General features: G+C 46.8%; 5 protein-coding genes across 5 annotated transcripts; 3 read left to right on the forward strand and 2 right to left on the reverse strand.

The window, feature by feature from the left end:
- Positions 1 to 25: 25 nt before the first annotated feature.
- On the reverse strand, positions 26 to 2,308 carry N7469_000971 (phenylalanine--tRNA ligase subunit beta; the record flags this gene model as incomplete). Its single annotated transcript, XM_056639891.1, has 8 exons — positions 26 to 189; positions 246 to 1,054; positions 1,110 to 1,351; positions 1,409 to 1,675; positions 1,736 to 1,865; positions 1,930 to 2,083; positions 2,150 to 2,190; positions 2,256 to 2,308. 8 exons carry the CDS (start codon positions 2,306 to 2,308, stop codon positions 26 to 28), a joined length of 1,860 nt encoding a protein of 619 aa, XP_056505648.1.
- A 1,341-nt stretch (positions 2,309 to 3,649) lies between these two features.
- N7469_000972 (protein phosphatase 2A structural subunit TPD3) lies at positions 3,650 to 6,047 on the forward strand (the record flags this gene model as incomplete). The annotated part of the gene is made up of 9 exons (XM_056639892.1): positions 3,650 to 3,712; positions 3,831 to 3,936; positions 3,997 to 4,148; positions 4,215 to 4,706; positions 4,780 to 4,894; positions 4,953 to 5,097; positions 5,154 to 5,254; positions 5,314 to 5,651; positions 5,709 to 6,047. 9 exons carry the CDS (start codon positions 3,650 to 3,652, stop codon positions 6,045 to 6,047), a joined length of 1,851 nt encoding a protein of 616 aa, XP_056505649.1.
- A 1,042-nt stretch (positions 6,048 to 7,089) lies between these two features.
- On the forward strand, positions 7,090 to 10,075 carry N7469_000973 (uncharacterized protein; the record flags this gene model as incomplete). The annotated part of the gene is made up of 4 exons (XM_056639893.1): positions 7,090 to 7,207; positions 7,303 to 7,841; positions 8,527 to 8,839; positions 8,922 to 10,075. The coding sequence occupies 4 exons, from the start codon at positions 7,090 to 7,092 to the stop codon at positions 10,073 to 10,075; spliced, it is 2,124 nt and encodes a 707-aa protein (XP_056505650.1).
- A 645-nt stretch (positions 10,076 to 10,720) lies between these two features.
- Positions 10,721 to 12,567, forward strand: N7469_000974 (putative capsule-associated protein CAP1; the record flags this gene model as incomplete). The annotated part of the gene is made up of 3 exons (XM_056639894.1): positions 10,721 to 10,756; positions 10,818 to 12,451; positions 12,516 to 12,567. The coding sequence occupies 3 exons, from the start codon at positions 10,721 to 10,723 to the stop codon at positions 12,565 to 12,567; spliced, it is 1,722 nt and encodes a 573-aa protein (XP_056505651.1).
- A 772-nt stretch (positions 12,568 to 13,339) lies between these two features.
- On the reverse strand, positions 13,340 to 15,985 carry N7469_000975 (uncharacterized protein; the record flags this gene model as incomplete). Its single annotated transcript, XM_056639895.1, has 1 exon — positions 13,340 to 15,985. The coding sequence occupies one exon, from the start codon at positions 15,983 to 15,985 to the stop codon at positions 13,340 to 13,342; it is 2,646 nt and encodes an 881-aa protein (XP_056505652.1).
- Positions 15,986 to 18,498: the final 2,513 nt, after the last annotated feature.

Genomic DNA, 18,498 nt, shown 5'->3' on the forward strand with positions numbered 1-18,498 from the left:
GAAAAGAGATGTAGAACGCCTAGATCTACAGGAAGGGCTCAATGTTGATCTCCAGAGTGCTGACGGGGTTCTTAAGGTCGTACTTCTCCAGCACGGTGGGGTGCAGGATACCGAAGGAACCAACGACAATGTCCTTGTTGCCAATACGGAGATGGACGGAGGCAGCGTGGCCGGGGAAATATGTTGGGTCTAGAAGGGATATGTTAGCAAATTGTACATAGAAAGGCTGACGAATGGAAACATACCATCCAATTCCTTGATGTAGTACGAAGAGTCGTTCATGGCGGGGTTGTCAAGAGTCTCCTCGCCAGTAATGAAAGCGCTCTTAAGCATGGCCATAACGCGATCCATGAGACCGTGAACAATCTCGAACCCACTGTTACGGCCGTACCAAGCCGCAGCAAAGTGGCGCTCGTTACGAGACTTGCGCTCCAATGACAGGTCCTTGAATGCAACATCGCTAACTTCGAAGATCTTCATGGGCAGGCTATGGGCCTTGTTCTCACGGATGGTCTTCAGAAGACCGGGGAGAAGGCTTGTGCGGACGATTTGGAACTCGGTGGTCTTGGGGTTGGCCAGACGAACGGCAGTGTTGCCATCGTCCTTGCGGTTCAGCCAGGCGAAGTTCTCGTCGTGCGAGCACAAGATCAGAGGCAGAACCTCAGACCAGCCAGCCATGGCGGCTTCAATTCGAATCACATCGGACAGCTTGTTGATGGCGAGGGGCTGGGCAATAGTGCCAGACTTGCTGGGGAACGAGCGGGGGAGCTTGTTGAAACCATAGGCGATGGCAACATCCTCCATGATGTCGCATTGGTGGAGCACATCAGCGCGAGTGGGGGGGATCTCAACATCAATGGTATCGGGGTTGTTAGTTGAAGGCTTGGCGCGGAAGGACATCTTCTTAAGCAGAGTGCTGATCTCCGCGGCACTGAGGTTCAAGCCACAGCATTGGTTGATGTAGGAAACTTCGGCCTGGGCAACACGGGGAGCGATATCAGGAGTGATGCGGGTCTCATTGTTGTGCTCTGACACAATCTTCACGGGCTCAATACTAACAAAGAATTAGTTTCCCCGAATCTTACTGGGCATGAATGAAGGTAACCAACGTGAAGGGTTCGGAGGTATATTGAGAGAACATAGTGACCATCATACGGTTGACAATCTCAAGCTTAGTGCGGTCGGTAGCGGTCATCTCAATGAAGATGTTTGTGGTGTCCATAGAGATCTTCGAGTGATCGCCGTTGATGATGGGAGGCAAAGAGCAGACGGTTCGATTGGAGTCGTAAATGACTGGGTAGACGGGGGAGTCACGGATGATGTGAAGATACTTGCCCAATTGCTGGTGTTTCTGTTGGAGTTGTTAGTACTCTTGCTATTTCAAAGACTAAAATATGAATCCACGTGCCTCGTAGAAAGTCATCAACTCCTCTCCATCCATCTCTTGGGTCTGGTTCAGAGGAGTGAACTTGATATCCTTGGGTGGCAGGGCCTCGTAGGTGAAAGGACCCTTGATGGTGTCAAGATCGTGAGTTCCGATGGCAACGAGAGATCGTTGGCGGGCCAAGTTCTGGTGAAGTTTGTCTTGAAGCGCAATGAAGGACTCATAGCGGGCCTTGTCGAATTTGACACCGCGCAGAATAGCACCGGAAACGTAGGGTCTGATTTTCGTCGTCTAGTTGTCGTATTAGCGGATTGATCAATTGCAATAACCATAACCCATTTGTGCACCCACATCTTCCTTGACTATGATCTCCTGCAATTGACCGTCGGCGGGTTGGGACAACTTGTACTCGGGCAAAGGCTTCCGGCCCAGGAAGATGTTGAGCATCAGTTGAATTCCCTCAATACACAGCAAATCATATCTAAGGAAAGTTTAGTTGACAAGGCTCTCCCTCCAGTATGGAGATATTTTATCATTCGGCATACCGATTAGCGGGGATCTCGATCTTCAGTTGCGGTGGCTCCTGGACTCCATCGACAATGGGTCGGTCTTGGTCGGTGGTCTGTATATCTCGGTGAGTGTCACTCTTGAAAATGATATAGTATGATAGGGTCAATACATCTTCGTCCAATTCAATGCCTAAATTAAATTTCGCTTGGTCAGTCCATGATCTTCCCATCAGAGAGTCGCACCGGTATTACTCACCAAATTCGAAACAGAGCTCGTCGAATTCCTCAGTAGTATATCTATAGCAGTGCGCATGTGTCGTCAGATATGTCCGATAGTAAAGAAAATCATAGGAAGGCCATACTCTCGGCCCAACTCTTTGAAGAGAGCGGCCTTGTCGACCGAGATAGTGGGCATGGCGGGGGTGAATCTCGATGCGATGCGAGGTGATCTAGTAGGAGAGAAGGAGAGCGGAAAAGGTTAGTTTGATTAAGTACTCAATATTGGCAACAAGCGTAAGTCTAAAGACTCACCACAGAAAACAACAATCAACCGACTGACAACCAAATAGCACGAGGGGCAGCGATGACTCCGAAGCGGAGGAAACCAAGAAATTCTGCGGGCAAGCCACACTTTACGCCACATTATTCCCCTCTTTGTTACAATACAGTATTGTCACACTTCCGCCTCCTTTTAACTATAAACCAGCCACTGTCATGTATGTCATGTACGCATGGCCGCAAAAGTGCACGGCTTTACCTTACACATTGCTGCCCATCTACAACACTTCGTGCTTTCAACATCAAATAGAATCACCATAGAGCTTCTACCAAATCATAAAGTGTTATCTGGGAATTAAATGGAACATTATCTTGAAGATAAATGATGAATATTCAAGTCATTCTCGTCATTCTCCCACTTGTTCCAAACCCAAATTATGCTACCGACGATATTGGAGCGAGTGTTGGCTCCGATATATATATTGCATTGCTACCATAGAAATCACCAAAAACGCATTTGACATCACTAAGCTATTGTAGTTACGAGAGCAAAGCGTTCATGCACACAATCTCCTTTTTCCTAATTGCAAAGCTTTACATCCATCGCCGCATTCTCTATAATCTGTTGTACAGGGCATTGCAACCTCTACTTCTATAGTTGGTTAGTTGATGCTGATAGTGTTGTGCGGAGCAAGAAGTAACTGCCCGGGTGGGCGGTCAGCCAATTTGGTGGGCAAACACGTCAAACAAGTTATTTAATTAGTAGCAAATACTCCATGCAATAAAGAACTTGACTCACCATTTCTTATATTTATTCTGCAAAGGTCCTTTAGCAAGGAGTATAAATTGCAGTGATCCTAAATAGTAAACTGGGCAGATAGAAAGAGTTCAACAAGGTCGATCTCTAGTTGTCCAATACCGGATATGATATGTCGAAAGCAAGGCAGAAATCAAGGTATTAGGGCATTGCTTTCTCTATGTGTGAGAAAAATGACAAAGTTGTGAAGAAATGTAGAAGGAGAAAATTGATTCATTGTTACATTAAACAAACTGATAGAGTTATATGGTTTAATCTCAAAAGAAGTGTGATGGAATGTATATACAAGTACACACAGAAGTAGTAGAAAGATGGAAGGTGCCACTTCTCTTATCGCACCTCAAGATTTCTCCCGTTTCACCTCAAACTCCCCTCCTAGGGCCATCTCCTCTCATCATCCCTCCACCCGCCCCCCAAGCTAACATCCCCCGCTCATTCACCATGGAGGGTCAAAACGAGAATGATGAACTTTACCCGATCGCCGTGCTTATTGATGAATTGAAGGTACGCTCTGAAATCAACCTAATGCCCTCCCCTCCGTTCGGGCGACCGCTGGTGGAGGGGCATGGGCATTGGAAAGTCTACTGGTCCAAGCTTGCTCACTTTTTTTTTATAATCGCAGCATGACGACGTTTTACTCAGACTTAATGCCATCCACCGTCTCTCCACGATTGCTCTGGCCCTTGGCCCCGAGCGAACTCGCGATGAACTGATTCCATTCCTCGATGGTGCGTGACCGCTCCTCCCCGACCCCAGGACGACACGCGCTAACCCATAACTCCGCCTAGATTCTGTTGAGGACGAAGATGAAGTGTTGACCGCCCTGAGCGAAGAATTGGGCAACTTTACAGACTATGTTGGAGGACCGGAACATGCACATGTGCTTCTTTCTCCGTTGGAGAATTTGGCCGCGATCGAGGAGCCTCTGGTTCGAGAGAAGGTAGGGGATCCAATCCATCGAATTGGCTTTGTCGCCCAGTCACTCATCGAACGATTGCTTCTTTAGGCTGTCGAATCTCTCAACAAGGTCTGCGAGCAGCTGTCCGATAGCCAAGTCGAAGAGCACTTTGTTCCCCTCGTCCTGCACCTCTCCAAGGCGGATTGGTTTACCTCCAAGGTTTCCGCAACAGGCCTTTACTCCGCACCATACAAAAAAACCACTTCAGCCCTGCAGCAAAGCCTCCGACAGCACTTCGGAAACCTGGTACACGATGAGACCCCCATGGTCCGCCGACAAGCGGCCAACAACCTCGCCAAGTTTGTCAAGGAAATGCAGACCAACGTTATTATCGACGAAATGATACCCCTCTTCCAATACCTCGCAAATGACGACCAGGATAGTGTGCGTCTTTTGACGGTCGATATTCTCATCGCTATTGCCGAGGAGATCCCTAAGGAGCAGCAGCCCAGCCACGGCGTGTTGCTCACTTCTCTACGAAATCTCTTCGAGGATAAGAGCTGGAGGGTCCGATACATGGTTGCGGATAGATATGAGAAGGTTTGCGATTGTCTCGCCAAGATGTGGAGTTTCATCCTGTCTCTTGAATTAGCACTGACTGCTTGATTTACAGATCGCCAAGGCTGTGCACGAGGAGGTCGTCACTCGTGATATGGTGCCTGCTTTTGTCAAGCTCTTGAAGGATACCGAAGCCGAGGTTCGGACTGCCATTGCTGGTCAGATTCCTGGTACGCTTCCGTCTCATATATCTTCTCTCAGCAAGGCTAAAGACTGACTCCGCCCTAGGCTTCTGCACTTTGATCGACCGCGACACGCTACTTAATGAGATTATGACCAGTGTAGAAGATCTTGTCTCAGACCAATCCCAGCACGTTCGGGCAGCTCTGGGTACTCAGATCAGTGGCCTGGCGCCGATTCTTGGCAAGGATGAGTGAGTCTTGTTTGTCTAGGTCTTCTACAATACCACAGTCGCTAATGCTTGACTAGGACTATTGCCCACCTTCTTCCTATGTTCCTTCAAATGCTCAAGGACGACTTCCCTGATGTTCGTCTGCACATCATTTCCAAGCTGGAACATGTTAACAAAGGTATACTCCACACCTCCACCATCCTACATGAAATCACTATATTCTGACATGCCTCTCAGTCATTGGCATCGACCTTCTTTCTCAATCTCTCCTTCCCGCAATTGTCCAGCTGGCCGAGGACAAGCAGTGGCGAGTGCGTCTCGCTATCATCGAATACATTCCCCTTCTTGCTAGCCAGCTTGGTGTCAAATTTTTCGATGAGCAACTGAGTGATCTCTGCATGGGCTGGCTCGGTGACACCGTTTTTTCCATTCGTGAGGCGGCCACTCAAAATCTCAAGAAGCTCACAGAGGTCTTTGGCGTCGATTGGTCTAAGGAGTCTATTATTCCGAAGGTGATGGCTATGGGCCAACATCCGAACTATCTTTACCGCATGACCACCTGCTTTGCCGTTTCCGTGAGTCGCCAATTCTCTGATATTACTATTTCGAATGAGTAACTGACAGTGTGATAGACTCTCGCCCCTGTTGTGACACTTGATATCATTGAAAGCTCCATCATTCCCATCTTGGACCGACTGGTCACAGACGAAATCCCTAACATCCGCTTCAATGTCGCTAAGTCCTACGCCGTTCTCATTGACACCCTGCGCCGTCTTCCAGCAGATAAGACTCTGGTTGAGGTGGAGAAGTCTGGAGAGACAGTGACTCCTTCACCCAAGAGCCAGGATCTTATCCAGCAAAGAATCTTGCCAAGCCTGGAAAAGCTTCAAGCAGATGATGATGTTGATGTCCGATACTTCGCCACGACCGCGGGCGGTAACCAGGATGAGGTGATGCAGACGTCTCCTTAAAATGCATTCTTTGGCCTGTTCTCCAGACCGCTGGGAATGTGATATTCATGTGTGCAGATGACAACAGAATTAACAGAGTTACATACCGATTGGGGCATTACAATAAACTGTCAGCTTAGAGAATAGCCAGCTCTGGGATGAGATGTCTTGATACCGTCGTTGATGTGGAGGTCTCTCTTTCTGTTCACGATCCAAACACAACTTTTCTCTTTACCTAGTCATAAAAGCATGGCAGCTTAATTACTTTCCTCCCTCCAGAGTGATGTAGTCCGGTCGACATTCAGATATGGCCCACAGCGACTGTAACCACTTGTAATCATCTTAGCTTTCCAATTCTATACTCGTAGTACCTAGTGTGATGGACATCTAACTACTATTTCTATTTACGAGTACCATCCTATCCCCGAGCCTTTTTGCTCGTAGAGTAAAGAGCCCAAAATTTAATAGTACAGAAGACTGTTTTAGACAAATCTATCTAATATCAACATTATTGAATTTCTCAAGATGTGTTGAAGTACTATTCTACTGATCAAATTAGCACGTTCTTGCAGGTCACCCTTAATTTGCGGCCACTTACCGCGCGGCGTTTTGTCAGCGGGGCCCGACATGAACACCTTTCAATCTGCAATTTGCATTGTCAATCCACTCTTGCGACGATATTGCAGTCTTTTTTCAACATGAAACCTTTCAATTGAAAGCGCTTCATTCGTCGTAATTACCAGCGAATATACATACTAATTACATCTCGCACATACCCATTAGAATCGCCATCCTTGTACATCCGCGCATCAGCATTGCAAATACACCAGAAAAGCCCAGTCAATTATATAGACTGATCAACATGTCCGATTCACGTTGGCCCTGGCATTTCATCACTCTATCAGAAGAAGACAAGCTTCGCCGTCGCGAATTACTAGATATACGCGGTTCTTACGCGCAGTGGTCTGTCATTATCGTCATCTCGTTGATTCGTGTATATCAAGCATGGGTTAAAGCAAACTCCACAAATGACCCTCGTTCTTCGAGGACACGCCGAGGTCCAATGTCGTGGTGGGATCGTCCTGTTGTCACTGGATGGATCGAGTCCCGGAGACATTATCTCGTCTGCGGTTTATGGTTGCTCTGGTTAACAGGTCTTTCGATGTGGCAGAGCGGCGACGGTATGTTATGCATCTATCTGCCTTCCATTAACTGCAATGACTTTCAAAAGGGAAAAGAAAAGATCAAATGAATCTAGAAACTAACGACTGTATAGATTATCTTCATTTAACTAAAGCCCTCGGCCACGTCGCACTCTCCCAAGTGCCGCTGCAAATTCTCATGTCCCCGGCAGCGTACATCTCTACCTCAAGACCATCAGCATCTTCAATCTTTTCATATTTGACCTCGACTCCACAAGCAACAGTCACCCCTTATCACCGTCTATTCGGACGGATAGTCATCACCCCTTTACTCTCCGGACACGCAATTTTGTACCTCCTTTTCTTCGTTCAATCTGAACATCCGGAATACGGTACCCTTCTTCTTAAGCGTATCCGTGACTTTGACGTCCAGTGCGGACTACTTGCAATTTCCACGGCAATTCTTCTACTGCTTTTCGCTCGACCTCGCGCTAGTCAGGCTCGGCCTGTGGCGGGATCGATGCAGGAACGCCGACGCTCGTTCTATTATGGCCATCTCTTCTTGGTGATTGTCTTGTGTGCTTCAGCATATGCCCATGTGGCTCAGGCGCAGAAATTTATGCTTCAAGCAGGTGGTGCTTCTTTGCTGAATGGGGCATGTTCCTTCGCGATGGTTCGTTGGGGTGGAAGAAAATAAGACTATAGTCAATGTTATAGGGTGCAGATACCCCTGTCTCTAGATTCCATGCTGAAGAAATCCAATTGGGCGGATGTTGGGATTCGGAAGTCTCGGCTCTTTTATCAGCTTTATTAAAGCTGATCCACTACAGACCCTTTCCTCGGAGTTATTGCTGATTCGCCTCTTCCTCCTACTTTAACTATGACTGGTATTTTTGATAGAAGCTGTCAACTGTTAGCTGCCATTAGAATCTTATTAAGGATCCGCCATCAATGCCAATGTTTAAAACAAGAATTCATCCTCCAGTCAGACAACTTGAACCCCACCAACTCAAGTCAAAATAAAGCAGGCTTTTATGGTAAGCCCTAAGTGGAGGAATGACATTGAAACGTTTCACTAGTCCCGGCTACCGCACCAGTTCAGTCTAACCTCCACTTTATACCAGACAAATGTGCCTGAGACATCAACAATTAAGGACTACCCTTGGCAAAAAGACGATACACCGATTGTGCCAAATAATCCACCTTATACACTCAACCTGATCAACGCCATGGGACCAGGCCATCCGATTGTCAGTCGACTGCGGGAGCTGATAAAGAATGCCGATCACTCGAATATCTACAACTCCTCCCAAAAAGCAGCATCACCGACTAGATTCCTTCTTTACTGCATATTCTAGATCAAGATGCGTGGGGCTTTCATTCTTTCTCTGTTTTCCCTGGCGCTGAGCGCTAATGCTGTGATTTCCAAGTCGAAATTAACGACTTACGTCGATGTGCTGGCACTCGATAACTCTTTCGGTCCTGTCAAGGAAGCCTACTGGACTGGATATCCTCATCATCGTCGAACTCCCTTCGCTGTCTCACCTGATGGGAAATCGGCTTATCTCGCCTATTTGGATTCGAGTGAGACCGACGTTCATGTTCAAAAGGTGAATCCTAAGACCTTTAAGGCGACTGGTACAACGGTAACTGTCACCGGTGGAAAGGAAGGTTAGTGATATTTAGAGCAGAGCTCTTTGTTAAATCCAGCTCCACTCTGTGTCAGATGTATCACGGTAGCTAACTTATAAAGCTGGCGGTCTCGTGGCTCACAATGATGGTTTCGCCGTTCTCGTAAATGAGGCTATGACATCTGGCACGACCAATGCGCCTCCAAGCAACACCCCCGTTCCTGTCCTCTACCGCTACACCAATGGCAAGCAAACATGGAAGACATGGCTAGGCGGACCAGGCGTGCACGACTCCGAAGGCCGTGCCGCCTCCCCCGACATGAACGGCGACCTTGTATACTCCGAAAAGGCCGGTCTCTACGGCGCCTACTTCGTCGTAACCGACTACTCTGGAGACGCATCTGGTCATTACGGTGACAGCATCGAATACGTCAACAAGAATGGAAAATTGGTCACTATCGACGGTGCTACCAGTGCATGGGGATGTAGCCACAACACTGGTATTGCATTTGAAGCCGCTGACGCCGCTCCGTTCGCTAGTATCTGTGCTGAAGACCAGGGAGCAATTTGGCTCAACACTAAAGGTCAAGGAATGATGAATACTGGCGTTAAGATCTCGAATGAAAACACCACCAATGGTGCCTCTGGTGAACCTATGGGTGGTATGTCTGGAAGTTACAGCGCGCTGGCTCGCTTTGCTGATACAAACCGTTATATCTTTGCCTGGGTATCTCGTGGTGCTAAAGATGTGACTGAGAACGAATGGATGGGATCTGGATACACTCACGTACAGAACCGTACGAATGGCCGTAATGTTGCTTTCTCCCTATTCTCGGACAAATACACCAAGATCGGTGCCCAGGCCACTTCCAAGGTTGGTGCCGAGGATGGTGATAGCCAGGTTAACTGGATTACTTCCGGAACAAATGACTGCTCCAATGCTCACGTTGCGGCTTTTGGTCCTGTCAATGCTGTTGTTACCTGGGAGGAGATCTCGAACCCTACCTGTGACTTCATTGCTATGGGTTGCCGGGGTCAATTTGCCGGCACTCATTTCCAGGAAGTGAACAAGAAGGGGGAGAAAGTTGGTGTCTCGTTCAGTAGTGATAATGTCTATGTTGCGGGCGATATGGTCACTTTCAACGAGGGTCTAAATACTGCTAAGATCTGCTGGCCGTATGTCAGTATGGATTGGGATCTTTCGCAGGCTGTTGGATATGGTGGTTCTTCGTCTACCACCAAGAAGATGAGCTTTGCTTGTCTGAACCGTCTGTGATGGATCCTTCCAGCTGATACTATCTCCTAGGGAATAGAGTTTTAGATTCAGCCATCACTGTGCCAAGTGTAGTACTACTTCATTTCAAGTTCTACTTAGCTGGTATACTCCATAAAATGTGGGTAGTGGATTCTGAGAACGAGGCTTTTCGTGAATTGGCATTAATAGTCTAGTGTATTAATCTCCTCGAAGAGAAAGTCGAATGCAGTTACTGTATGAAAACAATACCTTTGCCTCAATATTGTCCACTCATACTGGATCTATAATGAATAGGTGTTCTTTATAGATCCAGTTTTATACGACTCTCCAGTGCTGTTCTCTATAAGTCCTTGTCAACTCAACAGCCACTCAAATAGTCGCCTTTAAAATTAGAAGAAATAACAAATGTGAATATCCCCAGACACAATTAATCAACTAAATATGATTTTAATGATTTAAATCACAAGAGTAATCTTCAAGTCAAAAAATATCAAAAGCTCACGCGATTCTCGGCCTTGGCGTGGTTAGATAAGATTTGCCTTTTCGGCCCCAGAACTTCCTCCAATCTTCAACTTCCTCCCTTCTCCCCTTCTCTTCTCAACTTACGCTTCAAACCCTTCCAGCCCAGCTTTTGCTCGCTTGTTGCCACTGCTTCCAAATGGCACAATGCGCTCTCAACGGTTGAACATCCTGATTGCGATCGTTCTGATCGCATGCTTCTCGCTCTTCTACCTACGTCCCGCCGAACAGACCCGTCCTCCAGTCGACTTGCCTCCCCCCCGAGCCGATCAAACACCCAAAATTGCATCCTGGTCAAGATGCTTACCCTCCAGAGAAGGACCACCCGGTTTCAACTTTGATTGGGAACTCACAGAAGCAATTTGATTATGTCCTCTCAAGGCAATCTAAGACTCTGGCCGAGGCCGTACAGGAGTACAAGCGCCGCTATAAGATGCACCCCCCGCCACACTTCGATGTATGGTTCCAATTCGCCCAGTCCAAGGGTGTGCAGTTAATTGATGAGTTCGATTCGATCTATCACTCGCTGCTTCCATTTTGGGCCGTGAAGCCTCAGACAATTCGCGAGCGCGCCCGAGAGACTCTCGGATTCGACAATGCTGTGATCGGTCTGTTGATTCGGGATGGTAAGGTGACCCTGACCGACGGTGGAGGTGACCAGCGCAAGTGGCAGCGCGATGCTACCGCTGGCATGATGAAGGAATTTGTCAAGTACCTCCCAGATATGGATTTGGTCTTCAACACTCATGACGAGCCCCGCGTCATCATTCCCGGCGAAGATCTCCAACGACTCGTGCAAACCGCGACGGACCGTGTTCTCCCTGCCTCTTTCCAACGGAAGTCTCCAACAAACTCGTGGTCTCCCCGTGCTACTGATCTCAATAAGGGTGATCGCATTGATGAAGTCCGTACCACTCGCTTTAACCGATTCGCCCACCAGCCTACATGGACCAACTCCCGTACCTCCTGCCCGGTCGATAGCCCTGCCCGTTCACTCGACGAAGATGCGCCTGACAATGTCGAGCCTTATGCGATGGGTGAATTGGGATTCGTTTACAACACTACTGCCTTCTCCGATATCTGTCTTACCCCCTCCTTGCGCTATACCTACGGATTTTTCGATCGTCCAAATGCCTTCGATGTTGTTCACGATTTGTTCCCCGTCTTCTCCCAGAGCAAAATCTCGAGTTTCCAGGATATTCTATACCCTAGCCCTTGGTACTGGGTAGAGAAGGTCCCATATGATAAGGGCAAGGACTACGCATGGGATGCGAAGACGGATCGGATGTATTGGCGTGGCTCTACCACTGGTGGTTTTTCGCGTGCCGGTGGCTGGCGCCGACAACACCGCCAGCAATTCGTCGACAACGTCAACTCCCTTGAGTCATCCAAGGTCCTTGCGCGTCAGCAGGATAACTCATGGACATCGCAAGAAGTGGGTCCCGAAGTTTATCGTGATAATTTCGACGTCAAGTTTACTATGATCGGCCAATGTGATCCCGACGACTGCCATGCCCAACAGGAGTACTTTGAGGTGGTCAAAGCCGCAGGCCAACAAGATGCGTGGGCTCATAAATACTTGGTCGACATTGACGGCAATGCTTTTAGTGGCCGATTCTACGCATTCTTGCTCAGCAACAGCTTTGTATACAAGATTGCTCTCTTCCGCGAGTGGCACGACGAGTGGCTCAAACCTTGGGTGCATTACGCCCCTCTCAGTCTAAAGGGCAATGAATATGTGGAAAGTATGCGATACTTCACCAAGGAGGAGGAAGGCAAGAAAGCAGCCTCCCAGATCGCCACACAAGGCCAGCAGTGGGCACAAAAAGTGTTGCGAAACGAGGACTTGGAAGTTTGGTTCTTCCGTCTTCTTCTCGAGTAAGCTTTCTCTCATCATTTACTATTCCTTCTCGAACTAAATGCTAACATTTCCACCTCGCAGATACGGACGTCTTGTGGACGATAACCGTGAGCAACTAGGCTTCTCGCTTTGATTGCCTCAACTCTTTTCTCCCTTAAAACAAACATCGCTTCCCTATATACCCTAATTTCCCTCTTCTACTCGACGACATCACGGTCTCCTTTTTCTATCCCTTTGTTTCAGTCTTCTACTATACCTTGCTGTAGCATTAGTTCTTTCTCAATTTGTGTGAATACCCTTCTTTTGCTTTTCTGGCGAGCTGTGCTTTTCCACCGCGGTGATAATATTCATCTAGATGCATATGACAATGGAATTGGCGTTCTTTTGGCTCTGCTAGATTCTCTAACAGAAATGAATGTTGGTACATGGGTGATAAGCTGCAATTGTTTGTGCTCAATTTGCTGGTAACTCGTAGTTTCATGCCAAGTTGACCTCATTCTGGACAGGAAGGTGACAATAAGACAAACGAATACAAGTCACTTTCGAGCTTTATGCTAATTGTGTACCAATTTTATTGATATTCTGAATATTTTGTCAATACTTGAGACTTCACCCCATACAACGCCGTTCTATTGGATGCATGAATGGTCTAGCATGCCTAAGGGAACACCGAGCTGGAAAAGAGAATAGTTGAACCAATAATGATAGATCAGTAATAGTAGCAACTTTTAGAATAATTATTCGCCTTCGAAAAGAAAAGCGCACTAGATCTATACACTACCAGTAGTACGTTTCAGGATCTCGAAGTATAAGCCATGTCTCAGGCCAATCACCCCAATCGTGATATCCACAGCGCCAATACAAAAGAAATTCAAAGAACCAAACATTCAATATAAGAGAATCACCTAGATTGAATTCTCAATCAACAACTTAGATCCTTCCCGCCAGCCAGAAGTCTCTGCCATATCCAAGACAGTCTGACCCGTCTCATCCTTCTTCGAAAGATCAACAGAGCCACCCTTTTCAACTAATAGTCGTAACAGTATCATATCCCGATTTTCAATAGCTTGCATGATGGCATTCCAATCACGATAACATTTATTCGGATCCGCACCCTTCTCAAGAAGTAATTCAATCATTGAAAGGTCACCATCATCACATCGGCGAATGGCTTTGACAAGGGGAAGATGTTCGCCGGGAGCATTAGGGTCTGCACCACCCTCTTCCAAAAGGAAACGGACGATATCCGCGTGTCTTTCGCGTAGGGCAGTTGTCAATGGAGAAAAAACACCGCCATTCTTCCACTCTATGTTCACTCCGGCTTCGAGGAGGAGTTTGATGTTCTCGAGATTATTCGCTTGAACTGCCTTTTCCATCACACCCTTATGTGCACCTAGGTCCTTGATACCTGGTAGGAGTAATCGCAGTAATGTCGTCGATTGAACTGCCATGTATATAGGCCAGTCCTTACCGCGAACATTCGGGTCTGCTCCGTGTGCTAATAACCATTCCAGGATTTCTGGACGGTTATTTCGGATCGCTGTCGTTATGGCAGTGTGACCTTGTGCATTACGAGCGTTGGGGTCAGCACCACCTTGCTCTACTAGCCAATGTAATGCATCCGTATTATTGTTTTGAACTGCACACTCGACTATACCCGGTGGATGATGGAGATCAGCTCCAGCTTCCACCAATCTGGGAAGGTACTGCAGACGATTATGAGTGATACACTTCCAAGCTGGATACTCCGAAGCCATTAGATTGGGGTCAGCGCCATGGCTAAGTAGAAGAGTGATGATATCAGGACGATCATCACGGATAGCCGAGCAAAGGGGTGTATAGGTTCCGTCCTTTTTGGAATTCGGGCTTATACCAGCTTGAAGGAGGACTCGGACAGCATCAATATTATTAACGCTTGTTGCTTGTTCCATGATTCCGGGGGTTTTGTGAGTATCTGCACCGCGAGCTAGGAGAATGCTTAAACAGGCTGGACGATAGACAGCGGGCCAGAGGGGATGTTCAGGACCGGGTAAATTTGGATTCGCGTTGTGATCTAGTAAGATCGAAACAATTCGCGACTGATCATCATGAATGGCTTCGCATAGAGCTGTTTTGCCATTATTGTCTTTGCGATTCAGATCGCAACCTGCCTCAAGCAATATTTCAAGTAATTGCTCTGGTGCCCGTTTGCGAATCAGATCAATTAATAGTGTTGTACCACTGGGAGCGTTATCATTTGGATTTCCACCGTTGGCTAGCATCGCTTGTACGAGTTTGATGTTTCTTCTGGAAATTGCACAGCTGAGTGGCGACTCTATTTTTGCATTGGCGCGATAATTGGCATCTGCTCCATACTTCAGGAGTAATGTCGCTCCGTCCACGAATCCTTGTTCCACGGTCAAGAGAAGGGGTGTTTTCCCTTGTGCGTCTGAAATATTCGGGTTGGCTTGGAAGACTAGTAATAATCGTAGACTTTCGATGTCTCGCTGGCTCACGGCTTCGTAAAGTGGATAAAAGTCACCATCCTTGTCTGGGGAAACTCCACCATTCAAGACTTTTTCAATCAGATTATGATCACGCTCCCTCATAGCTGATGAAAGATTGTGGTGGAGGGTAGAAGAACTCCCGCCCACGTTCTTTGCCGTAATGTGGTGCGGCAATGTATCTGACTCGGTATCATATCGCATACTAACCTCCGTAATGGACGTAGGCGCATGAGTCTTGATCTGTCGATGTGAAAGCGTCCGGTGATCCTCAGGTAGGGGCGATTGAGGCTGAGAATTCAGGAATTGATTTAAAGAAAGTATCGAAGATACATCATCTCCATAACTACCGCGCTCATGTTGAGGAGTGTTTTGGACACTATCTTCATGCTGAAGCTCTTTAGGATAGCTTCGAGCAGACATGTTCTCTTTCGGTGGTACAGAAGGGGAAGAGCTGTCGGAATTGACGGAGTGACTTCGAAGAGAAGGGCCAGGTCCACTATGGTCGGATGATGCAACTTTGTTTATACCCATGACAGAGCGACCCTTGGATATACGATCCAGTGCAGCAGCCAAGCTAGCATATCCGATACCGACAGATTCCTCCGGTTGAACCTCTCCAAGAGACCAATGAAATGCCATGCCGCTGATCTGTAGAGTTTCATTCGTCTTCTTCAAGGAATCATGGATGCGCTTCAGCTCGTGGGTTGGTCGATGCCATCCCCGCTGAAGTTTCCCCAGTGTTCCACGGTGTTCATATTGAACGAGCTTCAAAATGACCTTGTCAAGTTGTTGGAAATCACGATATGCCACCACGAACTTCTTTTCCACTTCTCCAATAATAACTTCAGGTAATGCACGGTTTGCAGCGGCCAATTCTGTCACTCCAGTTTCAATAGCCCATAAGGTACGACAGGTGTCAAGGAAGGTGTGCGAAAGTTCTCGAAAACCGTCTGGTAAATTCTGAGTTGTACTGAGATAGTTCAGCATATGTACTGAAATCTGGTTACCTAATTGAGTGGCCGAAGCCGAGATCGTGCGAATAGCTTCCTCTGCCTGTGAAGGCATGGCTGGGATCCCTTTTCTTCTTCTTCTTCTTCTTCTTCTTCTTCTTCTTCTTCTTCTTCTTCTTCTTCTTCTTCTTCTCTTGAGTATCTTTTGTCGATTGTGTTCAAGTAGGTAGAATTGAAATAGAGGGGGAAACAGAGAAATCCCGCAGGATCACACTACTGCTTGGATCTTGGTTGATGAGGGTCTAGAACTGTGGGTCTGGGGCCAATCCATACACTTATCGATGATTGCTTGCTTGATCCTTGTATTTCTACAAGGATGTAGAAATTAATTCATAAGCTAGATGGTAGGAAAGAAAGAGAGCATGTCTTATGTACTCCATAAAAACTCAATTGTTACCAATTTCCAACAGCCAGCGTGTTTCTGCAGATACTGAAATTTGGGATCGTCTTGGTACAGCAGTAGCTGTTCACAAGTCTGTTGAAATAATCGATTTAAGGGGGATCTTTGCCCCACAGCAAACTTTACGATGGCCATGAAACCTCCAGGCTAACTTGGGAACCTTCTTAGGGGCAGGAAAATTTACCGCTAGTGTGAACACCGGCGTGATGGTTTGCTGGGGCCATTCTAGCGTTTGTCTCAATGGATCCTTCTAAAACTCTGTCGTGTGAACCGACGATGGATGTGTTTTCAGAAAATCAACCGTTGACACAAAGGATCCAAGAGATCGGCGCTGGTTTAAAGTTATTGGAAGAGGCTGAAACATCATCTTCTTGTTTGTAGATGTTTGCCCTAATTTGGATGTTTTTAGCCGATGACTAATCGTACTCGTGTACGGCGATGGCGAGAAAGTGGGAACAAACAATGATATGACACACAATCGATTTCAATAAATCGGAAGCAATGGACAATTATGGAGCAAAAGCAATGGAAATGCGAGCCGATCTGGATTATCCACAGCCATGTGGACATGCAATCTTGGGTGGGGCTCAAACCGTGGAACTTCTCAGACATTCATTCAGCTGGAGATATCAACGCGGAAGATGAAACAACCGTTATTGTGAATAATGCAGAGCTATGATACCATCATATAAGATCGTCGTATGTACTACTTTGTTCGTTTTAAAAGGAACCAGTTTCAGAATAAACCCCCTTAAAGTTCTGAGGAACTTTCAGGGCTTCAACGGATAAGTGGGCCAGCTGCTGTAACTGCACTAAAAGTCGCTACGAAGCGTAATTGAACAGTGGTTCGTATCTTGCTCTATTTTAGTGGCGTAGCTGAGATTGTCCTTAGCAAGTTTTGAAACATGTCTCTCACGCGTCTAAAAAACTCGGATGCAACGTACTCCTTGACTTTTGACTGTCCAGACTTCTTTGTATGTAGAATTGAACATGAGTTTGAAGATCAGTCAGTTCTATTGCCACTTTGGGAAAGAATCCAATCGGTCACTTTGATACACTCGGAATGTTATTAGAAAGATCATCATCGCTCTGTACTATGTATCCACTGTAGATAAAAAAACAGCTGCTTACTATACAATTAGAGAATTTATCTGCGCTTGATTCAAGTATATTGAATTTTGCGATGTAATTTCAACTTGGTCTTTATGCTGTCGAGCTTTGTATTTCTTTCTTTTCTTTTCCCTTTTCTTTTATGAGCTCAACTATCTCCAGAGAAGAAAGATTCCACCTGTCCAGTGACAGTGAGTGTTTCCTAATTGTTCGAATACTCTGGCTCCAGGATTCTGGTGTTCCCAGAACTACATTTTAAAATCTGATTTTCCTCTAGATTCTTCCAAGGACAGGGCATAAGGTTACCCCCCCCCCATCTCTTTCTCCTTTTCTCTCTCTCCTCATCTGTCTCCAGAGAAAACCCGCCACACTCCCCTTCTTTGATATTGACTACCGCCATGAATATTCTGTGTAGTATGGGTTGTTTCCACAACCATCAAACTATGATCAATCCTAGACCACATTTTGACAACTCCCCGAGAAACGTCATCTCCATAATCAGAGGCATCGTTAGACCGGGTAGCGGTCATCGCGCAGTGCGCCCTCAAGAAGGACCAGACTTCATCAGCATATCGAAGTTGAGGGTGACTCATCTGGATTCTTGCATTCACTCTTGATTGCTGACTGATTCTTTTGACGTGGTTACTTCATTCGGACCAGTTGGCCTTCACTCGTTAATTTTCTGATCCATTGTAGGTAGGTCGTTTTGGACTGTTGGGAGATTTGTGGCTTGATTGGTTGCGATCTCATCGTCGGCTAGGTCCTATGCTCGATTGACGTGCGTATCGACGAGACGACGGATGGTTTGGGAAGTGGATTGGTTGGGCGATGGCCCCGGTGGACATTGGTCATTTCTGTCCATTTAAGCTTTTGCAAATCGATGATTATCCAGATGAGCTGTATCGTTAGATGATGTAGGATCTGTAGTATTGAATGGGTCAGTTGATGCTGTGGGTTATCATTCTATTTGTATCTGTATCTGAGTAGGAGTAAGAGTAGGTTACCTGCGTGGCTCAAGATAAAGGGTGATGAAAGGTTGATAAGAGCCCCCTTATAGA

This window comes from Penicillium citrinum (assembly GCF_028827155.1).
Source record: "Penicillium citrinum strain IBT 23319 chromosome Unknown utg000001l:1.0-4955037.0:1.0-4956770.0, whole genome shotgun sequence".
NCBI lineage: Eukaryota > Fungi > Ascomycota > Eurotiomycetes > Eurotiales > Aspergillaceae > Penicillium > Penicillium citrinum.